A 17,288-nucleotide genomic window follows, 5' to 3' on the forward strand; every position below is an offset into this window, starting at 1 on the left:
TTAAACAGGAGCGTGTTCAGCGCGCACTGTATGCTCCCCCTGGGCCAGATGGGGTCCTGGGGCCCTGTCCAGAGGGGATGAGACGCTGAACCGTGCTGTCCAGGACGCCGGTCACTAGCCACCTGTGGCCGTAGGCACGCTTGAAATGTGGCAAGGGCAGCCACGGAATGGAGTTTTAAGCTTTATTTAATTTTAATTCATTTAAATGGACACAGTCCCGTGTAGCTGGTGGCTGCTGTGTTGGCCAGCATGGCTCTAGAGCGTGCCGTGTTAAGGATGGGCAACTTAGAGAAAGCCAGCTGCAACATAGCCCGTGCACCCTGAAAGTTTCTTTTCCCCAAATAAAGATTCACCATCTGTAGTTAATATTCTGCCTTTTTTGAAATTTTAGCAGTCTAGAATTATTACTTTACAGTACTTAAGTGCAATAGACATGTCTGGAAATAGAATTTAACAGAAATCTCTGTCCCTATTTATTTTTAAAGGGAAAGAAAGATCATTGGGTAACTCAATAGAAAAATAGAGAATAATGGATGCCACTTAAAATGAGTTTAACTTTTTACTGAGCTAATGGATCAGAGCATGTTCTACACACAGTTCTAACGGGGGAGGTGGGGGAAGCACTCTGCATTTAGCTTCTCGATTCTATTTTTACTAGGCTGTCAGTTTCCAGTCCTAAAACTGCATCTGCTGAGGAAGCGCAGAAGCCATGCTTGAAAGCACACGGGTAGAGAGGGAAACAGATTGCTCACGAGATGGGCACAGATCAAACGTCAGCTGGCCTCACAGTTGACTCAGTAGACAACAGACTTGCTTTTGTTAGAAAAAGAGCTGTTCCTTTGCTTTCTAGGTGGGACTCAATGTTTTCACATAATTACTCAAGTTCAAGTACACTTTTGATTGAGGCCCTAGTTCACGTACCCTTTTTTTGTTGAAGTATGAACTTAGTAAAAACTGTGAAACCTACAGCCTCAAATATTTGTGGTTCCCATGTTCTTCTGTGCTTGGCAGGGGCCCTTGCTGCCAGTTAAAGAGTTTCAGATGTTAATGGCCCTTGTCAACTGCTGGCCATTGAACACTTAGGCAGCATGAGGAGGGGGAAAAACTCAGGATCTCTGAGCAGGGACTTCTGTTTAAGAGAGAGGAGGAGTGGGGAGTCAGGGGCGGAGTCTCAGCAGCCAGCAAGACTCGACCCAAGTGCAGCACCCTGTGCTTTAAAAGCTGGGCTTTCGTGGCATGCGGCCAGGATTTTACCACAGATGTGAGTTCTTACTCTTCTCATATTTTCAAATCAGATTTTAAAATGTCGATTACTTATTTTGTTGCTGGGTCATATTGCTGATCAACTCTTTACAGTGAATCTGGCCTCTAATGGGAGGAGGGGTATTTATAGTCTACAGGTTATATTCCCATCATAACCAAAAAAATGGCCAGAATTGATAGTAACTTGTCAGGATTTGCATTCATTAAGAGATGTAGCTGAGCAAATATGGAACCCAAATAATAAGTCACATTACTTTCATGAATGCATGGATTAAAGACAGAAATATCATACAACACATACGTCATGCTTGCCTTATTTTTTGCTCTGCCTTAGAGGAAAGCACACACACGTCCCTATACATGTATGTGCATTTATGGTATTTCCTGCATTGGTCGTATAAATGCAGTTCTCACATTCTTCAAGGTGGGTTAGAATACGCTCCTTCCTTGAAGCATGACAAATCACGACAGCATGTGATGATCAGCTTATGTAATACTTTCTCAGTGTTTAGCTGTTCGGCTTAATAACATGAGAGCCTGGCTGAGTTTCACACATCCCTTCTTTCCCTTGCTCCTCCTCGTTTTCAGCTCTGGGACTTTTTACCTCTTTGAGAATCGAATATTCAGTAGTACTTTTTAAATTTGCATTTACAGTCATTCACAAGTAACTTGGTTTAAAATAATAAGATGCTTCTTGACTTTCTCACTCTTCATCTTGGTGTTGCGATGTCTGACCTTGTTTCCATAGCAGCCCTGAGGTGCTCCCTGGTGCAGCTCACCGCGGGCTAAACCAGACAGCCAAGGTGAAGCCTCCCGGTGGGTTTAAAGCCGACAGCTCTGTCCCCACACAGCTGTCTCTGCCAGCCCCCATTTCTCCACGAGATGAATCAGAAGCAGACTTCCAAGCTGAACCCTGGAGGTTCTATTCAGGATTTGTGTTAATTTTAGGGGCACATGAAAAGTCCTGCATTGGACAAGAGGAAAATGGACCCTTTTGAGAATGAAATAAGATCAGACACACAGCTTGAAAAACTGCCACACCACACAATATTGTTTGTAGGAGATTATTAAACATAAAAATATTGGTCTGACCTTCAAACAGTGTACGTCAGTAGAATTTAGTGTCTATTTCCCATGGGCCAGCTCTAACTTTAATGAAAAGGAGGTTATCCTCCTTAGCTGGATAGACGACGGAAATTGAAATTAACCATAAAATCGACTGTAACTAAAGCAGGTAGAACAGCTGAGTAGAAGCCTTGAGAAGTCCGGGTTCAGTTTTTGCCATTGTGGGAAGAGGTATAATTGCTAGAAGAGAGCTTGAACTGATGACGTCAGCTGCCAATGTAACGTGATTTTTTTCCTTTCTGGTTTCTGGGAAGGAACATGCGCTCTGCACCGTCCAGCAGCAGCCTTTTCCCAGAAGCGAGTTTGGCTGATTACAAATAACCTGTTTGCTTATTTATCATGAATTGTGGAAGACACAAATGTCAGTACGTATTGTTCCTTCAATGTGACCTGTGCCAGTGGGCGGAAGTCTCAGGAGGCTTTGTCCCCGCCTCTGTCAAAACAGTGACTGTGTGGAGCCGGCCCCTTCTCTGCATGAATGGAGAGATTCTGCCTGGCCTTTCCCAACGGCCTCATAGGCCTGAACGTCTGTAACACACCCTAGATCTCTCGAGTGTTGTCTGGGGAACTTTTGTTTTGTTCTCTGAGTAATAGAAGGCTAATATTAGTGCTTGTTGGAGTACTAACCGTAATAAAATAAAAGGCATCAAGGCACAACGCAGATATGTCTCGGGGACTCGAAGAGCACCATCTGGGGCACAGTCTTTTTTGAATTCAGAAAATCAAAAGTCACCGTCCCTGTCTTCTCTTAACCCCAGGTTAATTGAAAATTCAGGCATGATAAAGAGCAGCCCACAGATAGTCAGCAGTAAACTGCTGGCTCCCTGAGAAGCCGCCTGCTAGCAGCACTTGGCTCTGGAGCCGAGGTGGGGTGGCCGCCCTGCTTCACGCAGAGCCCAGCTCAGTCCCCAGTGGCTGGGCACACGTTCCCGCCAGATAAACAAGGTGCACTGAATTTTTTTTCTCATTGTATTAGGTCATTGTGACCTAATTTACCCTACTTTTAAAAACTCCCCATCTATGTTGAGCATGACGTAATTATATCTATTGTAAAGCAGTCAAAACCTTCCTCCCGGAAGTGAAGCATCTTGCTAGTATTGCGTGTTCCCATTTGGTCTCACCTAGCATTTCTTCCATGAATCCTCTCCAAAGGCAGTTGCCAAATTACCCCCTACCGTGGTACCACCTTCCATACCTGCTTTGGTGCCTTTTGATAACGAAATAAACCACAGGCTGCTGTGTCTAATTTTGACATATGCAAAGTGCCTTTTGTCTTGCTAGTCTTAAATGTTTGGGGTTTATAGCATGAAGCCAGGACAGGTGTCTGGCCCTGGAACGCTGGTGTGACTGCAGCCCGCCCTCGGGAAGGAACGTCTTCGTGTCGGGTGGCATGAGGGGTGTGGGGTAATGTACGACTTTAGCTGTGCATGTGTTCTCTGCTGCAGGCTTGTCCATGCGATCGTGCCTGGAGCACTCTGGTTTCCAGGTGACAGACACGATTCACGGTATAGTATGAGACCTCTGAAGTTGGAGCATTCTCTACAGCTTTAATTTCTTTCTTTTAGTTCTTGGTTTCAAGAAATGTTTTTTAAAACAACAAAGTTGTAATGCTTTTGTTAAGTAGCACCAGCTACAGTTTGTGCTTGCTTAAAAAGCTACAGTAATTAAGATTTCAGAATGTTATGTATTGAATATATCACTTTGGGGTGGTGGTTTTTTTTTTTCAAGTCCCAGGCAAATCAGACCCCTTTCTTCTGTTTCCTCAGTAGAAAATGACAAACATTTAGTAATTATAGACGTTTATGGGCCTCAGCTTGAAAATTCATGTCCAGTATTCAGCTGCTGCTTCTCTCATGCCATTTCAGCCTTCAGGAAATGCCACGTACATATTGATATTGTGATTGGAGTTGGAAACTCCCTTCTCTGCCCTTATCACGTAGGGTCCTTCTCCCCACCCCGGGCCTTTATGAAGCTCAGCAGTGCTGCTCTGACATGGGAGGACGCACAGGATCTGTCCCTGGAAACATGCTGCCTGCAAGTCAACCTTGGGGTGCTCGTGCCAGAGGAACCCGAAGCCGTCAGAGTCCTGGGGCAGCAGGTCACCTGGGATCAGACCTCAGTTTTGAGAAAGTCACCTTCGGAAAGCCACCTTCTTTACCTGGCCTTGCACTCACCTGTCTTCCTCCTAGTTTAGGTCTGCCTGGAGCCTTTTAAAAGTTCTAGTCTCCTCTTGATATTCGTCACACCATCTGGTTTTGCAGAGATCGGCGGGATCAGACTGTCTTAGACTGGTCCTTGAGTAGATGGAACACACTCTAGAGACTCCAGTGAAATGTTAGAAATCATTGTCCGTTTCAATTCTCGCTATCCCTATGTGTTCACTAAATAATCACACAAGCTATACTTTAGATCATTGCATTGTCACGTCACATTTTAATGTGTTCTGTAATACATTTTCAGGAAATGGTGGAAGAAGCCGTAAGAGCAATAAATACAGAATGTTTTCATAGAAATCAGGAAGCAGGAAGGTTAGGGTCCATGATATTGAGGAGAAAACATACTGCAAAAGGTTACTGAAGAGCCACATTCCTGCCGTGCATTCCTGCCACCTTGGTTAACGGGACGGCAGCAGGTGTAGCCCCCGCGTTGAGAACCTCTTCTCTCGCCTCAGTCGCCTTCAGAACCACAGGCAGTACAGCCGGGAAGCCCATGACCCTTCAGGACCTGACGAGCCTCATGGTGACTGAATTCAGGGTGGTGCAGCCATCCTGTGACTCAGGGTGAACCCTGGTGGCCCAGAGTCCCTCAGGTCTCAGTTCAGCAGGAGACCCTCTGGTTAGTGGAGAGAGGGTTTTCCTAGACCGAATCTTAGATGCCCTAGAAGCTTAGTCTAGCTAACATTTGGCTTATTCTTTCTTAATTACTCATTGATGGATCCCAAAGCTCTTTTATTAAAAGGCTGCAGCCAACTTAATCTTTTGTTTTATAAGAGCCTTTAAAAGAGACAGTAGCTGAATGATGCTTGCCCTTATTGTGTGTAGATTCCCGTCTGTATCTTTTTATCTCTGTAGCCACCATCATATTTAGCATGGTATGCCTTCCTCCTTCTGACATCTGTAACTGATGATTTGATTTTAAACAGCATTTCCAACTTAGTATACCAGTGATGACGTGTCACTCTTCTTTCTCGGCTGGTTCATCACTTTTCCCGCACCTACCCCACAAGCAGCTCATGCAATAGCGGGTCTTTAAATGCGCTGTGAAGATAAATGTTTCAGGTTTTACACATGATATTGAAGTAGCTGTATGCCACTCTCGTTTATTTACACACACAGCCACACATACACAGAGCAGGGAAAATCCAGGTGCTGCTTTTGTTTCATCCAGCAAATGTGGCTTTATTAAAGTAGTTTAATCATTAAACTAGTTCCCTCATCATTAGCAGAATCTTTTATTAACAGCTGCCCAAGCAATGAGAGTTTATTTGGCTTAAACAAATGTAAAGAAATAACCCTGTTATATTGTGGAATATTAGGTAACTTACTTTCTTCATAGTCTTTAAACTAAGAAATCCTTTAAATGTGATTTTGTCAGAAAAGTAACATTTGAAACCTTGTACCAAATATATTTACTGTAGAAATAGCATACCTTTAAATCCCTTCCAAGTATAGGCATGTGTAAAGTGAAAAGTCAGAGTCCTGTTTGGTCTCATCTTATTACCTAGCCAATAGTGTACAGGCTTTTAGGAATTTATGTTTTAAATTTAGAGGTGCTTGGCCCACCAAAAATCTGTTTCAGCTTTTAAATTCTTCTATGACTTTAAAACAAAATATAAACCACACCCCTTTTTTATTACTACGACTTTAGCCTGTTTCCTACAGCAGAGCTGATGAGTACTTAGATTATAATGAATACTTATAGATTCTCTTGAAAACCAAGCCCAAACGAGGAAGAAAAGAACAAGAAAGATGGCAGGAAACCAGTGGCAGTGTATTTTTCTTATTATTGGATATCTTCTCTCTCTGTAGTTTAAGTATGCAATTCAGGAGTTTTTAGTTTATTCCTAGCATTGGGCGTCTTCTTTAGCAAATCTGGTGCATTCTGACTTCTTCGGTCTTGAAGTTTCAGTGTTTATTTTAAAAAACATTTTATTATGGAGAATTTCAGATGCATATAGAAGTAGACCAGAAGAGCGTAGCGAACCCCAGGGGCCCAACGTGCGTCTGTGTCTCTGCCCAGCTTGCTTTCGTCTTTGCCCTTGCTTGTTCTCTAGGGCTCTTCCAGACTTCATAGTATTTCTTCCATGCAGGTTTAAGTCTGTACTCATGTAAGCCGATTTTAAAAATACATGACCACAATAGTGTTGAAAATGAAACTTTTAAAACAATTATTTAATATTAAATAATGTTAGTATCCAAATTTCTAATAAATGTTAAAACTTACCTTTATTTTATAACTTATTGAAAGCTAATTTTTATTAATGTAGAAGCTAGTTGGTAAAGAACTCAGAGTCATGTTAAATATTTCTATATTGTATTTTAATATCTGCTTTGAATAAGTCTGTGCCTCTGAAATAAAATCCCAGAGATCCCAAGTTAAGTCCTACCTCCCCTCTCCCTGGACAGAAAGGCCTCTTTTTCGGTGGCTCTCTCTGTGGGCAGCCGCTTCCCTCACCTTTCCGTGAATATTCAGCCTGCTTGGTTTTTGATTTCCTGCTCTTCTTACCTGCAGGATCGAGGGACCCTGAACATTCTCTACTGAGGAAACAGAACAGAGGGCTGGGCGTGGCACAAGTCCGTCTCGCCTTCCTGATGGTGCTCTGACGGGAGGAGTAATGATTCACTGGGGGCAGAATGCAGTGGGCAGGGTGGGCAAGTTATTCGTAGAACTTATTTCTACCTAATGATGCTCCTTTGTTAAAAAGAAATGGCCCTGGGGACTAAGGCAATTGGTGAGTCAGGTGAGGTGACTCGCTGTTATGAGAGCACCGTTAGGCAAGGGAGAGGGACTTGTGTTGGCTCAATAACCCCTAAACTGTATCTCCCTAAGAAGATACAGTTCAAGTAATAACAGCATAGAAATAACCACAGTTGTCTAGAAGTGTGTACAGGTCAAATCCCGTTACTGCAGACTTCAGTGGGGTCTCCAGATTCCTTATTTGTCTCTTCCTATGAAGTATCCATATGCAGAATATCAGATCATAGAACTTGTTCTGTTCTTAGTGTCCTTTGTGGGGGAAAAGCACAAGAATTTAATCTTTGGGGGGCATTGTGGCCCACCAGGCATCCTGCCTAATGACATAGCCCGTCTCCCCACTTCTGGAATCACAGACCTGGGTCTGGACTCACCAGGGTCCTTCACCCTTGTTCGCTCCTTGAGCTTCATGGCGCAGGAGTGTTTATTTAGTCCTGCCAGCCACAAAGTATCGTGAGCACCAGGATTTGTTGGGAAAGACCAACAATAAAGAAAAAGTGGAGTCCCTGTTCATTAGGAATTTGTGGGCCACTGGGGAGAGGGGACAGCTGGAGTGTAGGGCTAAGGCCATGGGGCGGTCAGGAGGGCGTTTTGCAGTTAAGGAAGGAGTGAACATACCTAATACTCCTCCCTAGGGTTTGTCCCACCCCACGTCAAGCCATCAGCAAGAGTCAAAAACTGTCTCTGCAGTATTTTCATTTTGTAGTTTTCATTGTAACGGGATTTAACCTGTAACATCTTTCCATCAGAGAAATGCAGATTACACAAAAGAAAATAGCATATATCCCCCATTTGTAGTTTCTGTACTTTGTACAAAATGTACTTCACTATGTGCTAAAGACATTACCAAGTATGTAAAAGTGCAAGTCTTTTGCAGATAACTTCATATGAACATTTTGTTTACTTTTTATATTGAGTAAGCTGGAACATGCACTATTTATACAGAACATACATTAACGTGTGTGGGTTATTATTTCCGTGTTGATGGAGGGGAGTGCTTGCTCTGTAGGTGCTGTGAATGCTGCTAGAGTAGCTGGTGGTGCTTAACGTGGCATTTTTTTTTCCCTGTCCACACTTTCTACCCTTGGTACAGGTATTTTTGATAAAGCTGTGGAATGGAAAGGTATGTTTTTCATGGGATGTTGAAGAATCTTTTACCTTAAATTTCTGTAAGAGCTTCCTTTATGGGCCTCCGTGTCTGACTTAAGCAGACTTAGTTTAATAAATTAAACAAATAACGTTTTTCTAGGGGCAATATTTGAGTATAAAATTTGACAGGACGCGTAAGTTTCTCACTTGCTTTCCCCTGTCTCCCTATTAAACACCGTGCGAAGGTTTTTAAAGCACTTGGGGTGGGGGTTGCTTTTAAGAGCTCAGATCTGCCGTGAGTGGACGATGTGGGCAGACAGTGGCTTGTGGAAGGTCAGAGTCCGAGTGTGTCGCTGATAAACTCCTGGTTACCGCTAACTTGCAATTTCATTGAGGAAAGGGGTGTAGAAGTCTCTCTCAATACAGATGAAGTAAGTTTAGGGCCTGTATTAAATTGGCTCGGGCCTCTCTTGGGTGGAGGGACTCCACGCTGAGCTAGTGGCTGCCCGACCAACAGGCCTCCTGCCCGCACAGGGCACCCTCGTCCACCCAGTGCTGACCTCGGCAGCCTCGGGCCTTGTGCCCCGGGCCTTGTGGGACAGTGTCTTCCTGGGTCGCTTGAAAGACCCACCTGGCTAAACTGGTGAGCCGGCCCAGCGCCCACGGGAAAGCTCTCTCCGCTGACTTTCCTCCAACGATGAAATTGTAAAAAGGTACCAGGGTGGTGGTGAGGTGGCAGCTGTGTGCACCCACAGCACCTCCCTTTTCTTGTAAAGCAGCGAGGTGCTTCCTCAGGTGTTGGTCCGAGTGTGGGACTCTGGTGGTGCATTTAGACTGTGTGAGAAACCCTCGTTTAAAGATCTGTGATGTCTTGTACACCCTGACTGTTCTGATGGTTGCTGAGTGAGTGCCTGCTCAGCGTTCCCCATTTCACCAGAAGTGTTTGCTTTTTCTCGTTCGTAGCGGTCCTGTAATAAGGAGGGATCCGAACAAGCTCAGAAAGACAGTGAATTTCAAGTAAGTAATTCAGCCCGCCCTGCGTCCGGTGTGAGGTGTGAGCTGGCGGTGGGCAGGGTCCCTGTGCTGTCAGGAAGCGGGCACAGGGTCTCCGGGCCTCGCCCCCCGATCCGGCTGTGCCCCTTCTTGTCTCTGAGTCCTGGTTGTGTCCCAGAGGAGGGGCTCCAGGTACTGGGAGCCACCTCAGGAAGAGGCGGCGAACAGCTCATGTTCCCGGCTCCTGCCGAGGGTGTAGGGAGGGCTGTAGGGAGCTGAACGGCACTTGGGCTGCGAGGAGATGGCAGCTTGGGTGGCCGGCGTGTGTGATGTCCTGACATGGAGGCAGCCTGGCATCCGCGCTGCCTTGACTCTGCCGTTGCCCAGGGATCTCAAGGGCTACCCGTCCCCGGGCAGGCGGGAGTGTTTTTCCCTCTGCACCGCAGGTGGGCCCTTTACTGTCTGAGCCACCAGGGAAGCCCTCTCAGTGTGGTGCCCAGGTCCAGAGGGTGCTCCTGAACCGCAAGGTCTCAATCTCAGCAGTGCGTATGCTCAGAGGAGCTTCAGGTCAAGAGCACCTGGCCCTGAGACAGAAGCGGGGCGTCCGGTGTTGTGACCTCCACACCGCAGGGAGCGACTGCTGTGGAGCCCACTCTCCCAGTGTGCGGAGGTGTGTGTGCAGTGTGTACACACGCTGCAGATGAAAGAAATACCTGCATGCAGTGAATAAACTAGTTTTGTTCATTGTACACTTACTTGTGGCATGCAGGATCTTTCGTTATGGCATGTGGAATCTAGTTCCCTGACCAGAGATCAAACCTGGGCCCTCTGCATTGGGAGTGTGCCGGGGTCCAGCCCCGGCTGATCCAGGGTATTCGAAGGAGAGACGGCTAGGCGACCTATTCAAATGTTAATTAGAGATAATAAAGAGGAATAGAATGAGGATAGCTCAGTAGGAAAATTCAGTGGAGAAAAGAAGCTGAGTGGCTTGGTTTACGCGGAAAATCAATATAACCCGTGACACCAGGTTAGCTCTGACCACGGAGGCCGCAGGCGCCCTCTCGAATAGCGGAAGGTGCCCCACCTTAGACACCTTCTCAAGTGGGTCTTAGAAGCCCAGGCAAATAAATGGTCGCAGAGGATATCCACGCTCCAGATGGACACTCAGCTGGAAGTTAAAGGGAAGAATGACATGGGGAGACCAAGCGTTGGTGAGCAAGGCCCATAGCTTTATTTTCAACAGGGGCTTTTATACCCTAAGTTACACATAGAGGATAATAGGGGATGCAAAATCAGCAGTCTTTGATGCTTATCAAAAACCAGGGTTTCTTTCCTGCAGATTTATCGTATACAAATGGTTTAGGTGATTTACATCATCTTCTGGCCAGAGGCCTATTAACATTTTATGACTCTTGACAAGGACTTATCAACAAAGACTTATTTTCTCTAAGAGTAATTATTTTAAGGTTTGGCGCCATCTTCCGAAGATAAGATTACGTTCCTATAGGGTGGATGTGTAATGGGTTTACAAAGGAAAGAATTTACTACCTTAAGGGTCTAAAGTTACTAACACCAGGCCACTACTTATTTTTTCTACATACCAACTATATTAATTAATGCACATTCAAGGATACAATTCAGGGGATGTGAAAACTTGGCAACAAACATTGGCTCATCAATGAAATCTTTTACTAGTTTTATTCTGACAGTTTCTAATTCTCTGAGAGGCTCTAAGCTATTTGAATATCTTAAGCTTCCCGTGCCTCTGGAGGCTGGGAGACTGTAAACAATCGTATGCATAGCTGTAGGTGTCCGGGTAAACTTGTCAGGCGAGTTAGAGTGCTATCTGAGGGGTTTGGATTTAAACACTCCTAATTGCCCAGGAACTTTATTAATTGGAGCTGTAAGTTAACTCTTTGACAGAGAGAGTGAGATGGTGGTGGGGGACAGCCCCCAGTAAAGTCAGAGGTGAGAGCACAAAGCAATAAAGTAGGCAGACTCTGGTTTTTTGGGGGGTAGATGCTCGAGAATATCCGGGGGCACTCCCGAGGCTCGATCCCGCCTTTGCGTATGCCGAGCCCCCTTCCTCATGACCTTTGTCACGAGTGGAATGTCTCTCACCGGCTCCCGGCAGGAGTGTAGTCTTAGCCACTGGACCACCAGGGAAATCCCTCTCTTACTGTCTCTTATTGTAAAAACAAGTGGCTTAAAACTCAGTATTCAAAAAACAAAGATCATGGCATCCAATCCCATTACTTTATGGCAAATAGATGGGGGGAAAGTAGCAGGTATCAGGTTTCATTTTCTTGGGCTCCAAAATCACTGTGGATGGTGACTGCAGCCATGAAATTAAAAGACGCTTGTTCTTTGGAAGAAAAGCTATGACCAACCTAGATAGTGTATTAAAAAGCAGAGACATCACTTTGCCAACAAAGGTCTGTCTAGTCAAGCTATGGTTTTTCCAGTAGTTGTATATGAATGTAAGAGTTGGACCATGAAGAAGGCTGAGCACCAAAGAATTGATGCTCTTGACCTGTGGTGTTGGAGAAGACTCTTGAGAGTCCGTTGGACAGTAAGGAGATGAAACCAGTCAGTCCTAAAGGAAATCAGTCCTGAATAGTCATTGGAAGGACTGATGCTGAAGCTGAAGCTCCAATCCTTTGGCCACCTGATGTGAGGGGCCAACTCATTGGAAAAAGACACTGATGCTGGCAAAGATTGAGGGCAGGAGAAGAAGGGGAAGACAGAGGATGAGATGGTTGGATGGCATCACTGACTCAATGGACATGAGTTTGAGCAAACTCCGGGAGATAGCGAAGGACAGGGAAGCCTGTCATGCTGCAGTCCATGGGGTCGCAAAGAGTCGGACACAACTTAGCGACTGAACAGCAGCAGCAATACTAATTACTAAAATTACCAAGAAACAGGAATTTAAGAGAGCTGAGATTATAATGGAATAAAAGTACTGATGTTCTTTCTCGAGTTTCCATGGATCTTCTGCCGGGGCCGAGCTCCAAAGACCGTGGTCTGGAGGGTCTGGACTGCGTGCTCTCAGGGGAGACCCTGACTGGAGCTGCTGTCAGGGGGAGGTAGCTGATGTTCTGTCTTCAGTCTCTTGGTCCTTTGTGTACAGACTTCTGTCTATACTGGGATTGAAACTGTTGGGTTACTAGGACCTCCATGACACTGAACCTAAGTTGTATTTTCAGTTCTTGTTTCCCCTTGATTTCTTTTTTTTTTTTTTTCCCATGGAACTTGCTTTTAAGTGATGAAGACACGCACTTGAGGGTGGTGGACGGGAGTTCTCATCTGCGTTTTCCCAAATTAACGAGCATGATAAACTGTTATTGCTGGCACTGGCTTCGCCCCAAGTAGCCAAGGGGCACTGCCTGACTCTCTACTCTGAGTCCCTGGGGGGGCCCCAACCCTCCTCTAACCCCCACCCTTTCCCTTTCCATTGACTGGGGACAGCCCTTGCAGACATGCCAATCGCAGTGGGAAGAGGGGGAAGGGAGGTCACAGTGCATGGGGGTCAAGGTCACAGTGGGCGGAGCAAAGGGGATCACAGTGCAAGTCAGTCGGTCGCTCCCTCTGCTCAAGTCCAGCGGTCTGCCCCGGCAGTGCGGCCTGCAGCGGGCGGCGGCATCCTCGGCAGCCCGCGTTTATCTGCGCTGTTTGAAGCCTTGGGACCCATCAGGACCCAGAGGCTGTCTGATCACATTGTTGGGCTGCCGGCTGTCTTCCAGCTGGGAGATCCGGGTTGGCCGGTCGAGGATGGGCTTCTCCTGCTCCTCCTCGGGGCTGGCGCTGCCCAGGATCCGCTTCCGGGCCTCCGCGTACTCCGCCTCCCGCTGCACCAGGGACTTGACCGGGAGGGCCGGCCTGCTGGCGGAGTTGGGGCCACTGACCACACCGTTGCTGGTGGGCCTCTTGAGGATGCGGATCTGTGGAGGGGGCCCCGCGGGAAGGCTATCGTCCTGAATCACAATGGGCACTTTGGGAGGAGATTTGGATTTCCCCGCTGTCTGCCGCCTCCTCCCAGCTTTCAGCGACCTCCTCATCTTCCATCTTACTCGCCGCTTTCCCTCCTCCATCCCTTCCTTGTTTTCCTTCTGGGCTCGTTCTCCTATTGTCTTTTTATTTTTCCCCAATATTTATTTCTTTGGCTGCACTGGGTCTTACTTGGGACACGCAGGATCTTTAGTTGTGAGATATGGGATCTAGTTCCCTGACCAGGGATTAAACCTGGGCCATCTGCATGGAGAATGTAGGGTCTTAGCCACTGGACCACCAGGGAAGTCCCTCTCTTCTTGTCTTAGGTACTAGGCCTGACGCCCTGTCCCTCCCCACTCTTCCCAGACCACCTGATCCAAACCTGGTCCTTTGTTTCTCCTGGAGGCCAGGGATCTGCGGCTCCTCCAGCCCATGGAACCAACCCCAGCTGCTCCCTGTCTCCCAGGGTGTCTCACCGGGTCCAAGACTGAGCCCACATTCTCCTTCAGTCCGTCCTTCCTGGCCAGGCTGGAAGCAGGGAGCCACCTCCGCCACTCCTCCCCAACCCTGTGTCCCACCCTCAAGTCTGTTGGTGGTTTTCCTTTGGCCCAGACCTTGGATCTGTAAGTGTCTCTCTACCCGGCCTGTGAACCTGGCTAGTCCAAGCTGCTCCAGCTCCCCTCGGGGCTCCCACTGTGATTCTTGCTGCCCACAGACCATTCCCTTCATCATCACCAGAGCCATCTTTTTGAACTGCTCATCTGATCGTGTCAGCCTCTTGCTGACAGTCCTTTGGTGATTGCTTTATCCCCTGATCCAAGTTAGGTGAGCTTTATCCTACCAGGTCCCAGCGGCCTGACCCCACGGCTTCCTGGCCAGATTTCCACTCGGGGCCAGTCCATGCTGTTTGTTTATGATCCCCTTGGGTCAGAAGGTAGGCAGCCAGTGGTTAGAACAGGGAAGGTGGTTGGTCTTTGAGGCTCTTTGAATGGCTGGTCTTCGTCTCCTCTCCTCCAAACCAGCAGGAGGCCTGACTCCATTTCTGCTTAGGGGGCCTGCGAGTCTGGTGGGTTCACCTCCCCGGCCTGCAGTGCGGTGTGGTGTCCCACCTTCTTTCCTCTTCAGACTCCCCCTCCCCACCCGGGAAGGACTGTTGTATCTTCTCAGGAGGGTCATATTGTTGTTACAATCTGGGTATTATTGCTGGATTTAATTTTTTTCAGAGATAAAGCCATACGGATAAAGTGGAAAGGCAGTCTCACACTTCCTCCCACCCCGTGGGGCCCCTGCGGCCTCTTCTGCTCGCTCTGCCCCAGCTGCATTCTGAGCCCTGTCCCCGTGGCTTCCTGAACCACTCTTGGTTTTGTTACCAGCAACTCGTGTGGCCAGATCCAGTGGCCAGTTTCCTCTGCCCTCTGTTCACCGTCAAACACTCTGCCCCGTCCTGACAGCAGGCATCTCCCCTCCCCCCACCGCCCCATCTCCATCAGCTGTTCCCGGGGTGGGTTGTAAACCTCCGCTGGGGCGTCAGATGTCAGCCTTCCGTTGCTTCCTTAAGTGAACCAGAATAGAAAATATTAGAAAGCATTGCACAGCTGTGAGCATGTATGGTTTGTCTCGAATGTGTGTGTACGTGTGTGTGTGTGCGCGTGCGCTGGGTTGCCATGTACAGTGTGAAAGCGTTGCTGTGAGCGTGGGGCGTCCTCAGGCTCCGTGCTGCCTCCTCCTCTTGGGCCAGTTCATTTAACGCTGTCCAGATGCTGAGGGCTGTCTGGCCCAGACCCCTGGGCAGCCCCGGGGACCCCTCCAGGCTGGTTCCATCCTCTTCCTCCTGGGTTCCTCTGCTCCGCGCATCAGCCCCTCCCAGGGTCCGCGTCTCTACTTGTGGGTGGCCGCCGCCCTCACACCCCATCAGGATGCCCTCTGCTCCTTCCCTGCGTGTGCCCCAGTCTGCCGACGGCCCTGCTCAGTTCTGGCGGCTTCTGTCCCTGGAAGGCAGGCGCTGTCCAGGCAGTGGCCACGTGTGTCTAGTTCTTGTTTCCCTGGGGGTGGAGTATATAAATGTATATTTCTGAAGCCAGCTTGAATCGTTTCCAGTGGAGGTATTGCCTTCTCTGCTGAGAAAGCAGGACTGGCTGTGGGTGGACACTCAGAGTCCCGCCCAGGTGATGGACAGCAGACCGGGTCACGGGCCCTGCACCCGTGTTTCACCGGGCATGCTTTCCTTGAAGGTTTGGAGACCCGAGGTTACCTGCTGTCCTTCATGACCTACCCACTTTCGTTCCGGGGCTTGGGGTGTTCTTTCATTTATTCCCTCTCCAAATTCTTCCGTCCGCTTCTTCCTGCTGTGAATAAATATTGACCTATGACATCACAGAAAAACAGAGGTATTTCTTGTTCACAGTGTGCAGAGCAATGTCAAGGAGAACTGAGACACTCCAAAGTCTCTTCGCTCTTCTCTCTGCCGTCCTGGCGCTGGTTGACTCTGCTCAGGAGGGTCCTGATGGTGTGGGCTCAGCCAGGGGCAGGGGCACCGGTGACAAGGGTGAAGGCAGCTCCCGCTCTCTGCACTGCCTGGGTGCCATGAGCAAAGCGCCGAACTTCCTAAAGTCACGGCGTGGGTTAAATTCACGTCCAGAACTTTCAGAAAAAAAGGGCCATTTCCGATTGCATGCACGTGTGCCCAGTACCCTCCAGCTTAGTCACTCTACACACAAAAAGTTGAAAAACCAAACTTTAATTCTGACAGAATTCTGGCTACCTAGGACAGAGGATGCCTTCCTTGATCCTGCTCTTGGAAACAGTTGGGAGTGGGTTGGATCTTTGAGGCGGGAGGTTGTACAGAGGGCAGGGGGCTGCCAGGAGCTACTGCCTGTGGACGGCCTGCTCCGGGCCTGAGCCCAGCACCCCCTTTCCATGATGCGAGCCTCCATTCGCTTGCGGGGTGTCTCTGAGGCTGGACTTGAGGTAAACAGGCCCACGCTGACTGTACCTCCTGCCGAGGTTTGCTGTGAGGTCAGATGAGAGAGAGAAAACATTCTGCCAGTTCAGTAGAGCTGTTAGGGATTTGTTGTCATTCTCTATGGGTTTAAGGAGTAGAACTGGTAGAAATCCTGTCTACCAGTAGACTTCCCGTAGAATCCCGCCTACCGGTGGACGTCCTGTAGGGTCCCGCCTGCTGGTGGACACCCCGCAGGGTCCCACCTGCCAGGGGATGCCCCGCGGGGTCCTGCCCGCCGGGGGACGCTCGTAGAGAATCCCGCCCGCCGGGGGACGCCCGGTAGAGAATCCCGCCGCAGGGGGACGCCCCGTAGAGAATCCCGTTGCCGGGGACGTCCTGTAGAGAATCCCGCCGCCGGGGGACGTCCCGCGGGCCCCTCCTGGTAGAGATCCTCCCCACATCCGTGAACCCGACAGATGGATGCTGTGTCTGGATGGCGCTGTCTTCATTGACTTGGACTGCCAGGGAAAACTACCCAGGGTTATTGTTCATGGTTCCGGAGGTCGGCGGGCCAGGGTCAGGGCGCCAGCACACAGCTGGGCTTTGGTGACGGTCCTTTCCTGGCTTGTAGATGTCATCTTCTGCCTGTGTCCTCACAGGGCAGGGAGAAGTAGGCTGGGAGAGGCTGCAAGCTCTCTGGAGCCCCCTCTTAACAAGGATGTTGCCCCATTAGGGCTCCACCCTCGTGGCCTCATCTAAACTCAGCACCTCCCAAAGGCATCTCCAAATAGCATCTCACTAGGGGTGAAGGCCTGAACCTAGGAGTTAGGGGAGGACACAGTTTGGTTCGTTGCAGTCGTATATACAGAGCTGCGAGTTAGTGAGATGGGGCCTCTCAAGGTGATGATGG

The 17,288-nt window shown here is 48.5% G+C and overlaps 1 protein-coding gene and 1 pseudogene across 3 annotated transcripts in view; one reads left to right on the plus strand and one right to left on the minus strand.

Moving 5' to 3' along the window:
• CHKA (choline kinase alpha) overlaps positions 1–17,288 on the plus strand; it is a 62,259-nt gene that overhangs the window by 28,072 nt on the left and 16,899 nt on the right. The window contains exon 3 of one of the 3 annotated variants that reach the window (XM_055580641.1): positions 9,415–9,468. The exons of the other annotated variants lie outside the window; for them this stretch is intronic. Within the exon in view, the coding sequence (XP_055436616.1) occupies positions 9,415–9,468 (54 nt within the window). The remainder of the gene's footprint in view (positions 1–9,414; positions 9,469–17,288) is intronic. 3 annotated transcript variants of the gene reach the window in all.
• On the minus strand, positions 12,700–13,512 carry LOC129652245 (SUZ domain-containing protein 1-like; annotated as a pseudogene).

This window comes from Bubalus kerabau, chromosome 5 (assembly GCF_029407905.1).
Source record: "Bubalus kerabau isolate K-KA32 ecotype Philippines breed swamp buffalo chromosome 5, PCC_UOA_SB_1v2, whole genome shotgun sequence".
Classification (NCBI taxonomy): domain Eukaryota; kingdom Metazoa; phylum Chordata; class Mammalia; order Artiodactyla; family Bovidae; genus Bubalus; species Bubalus kerabau.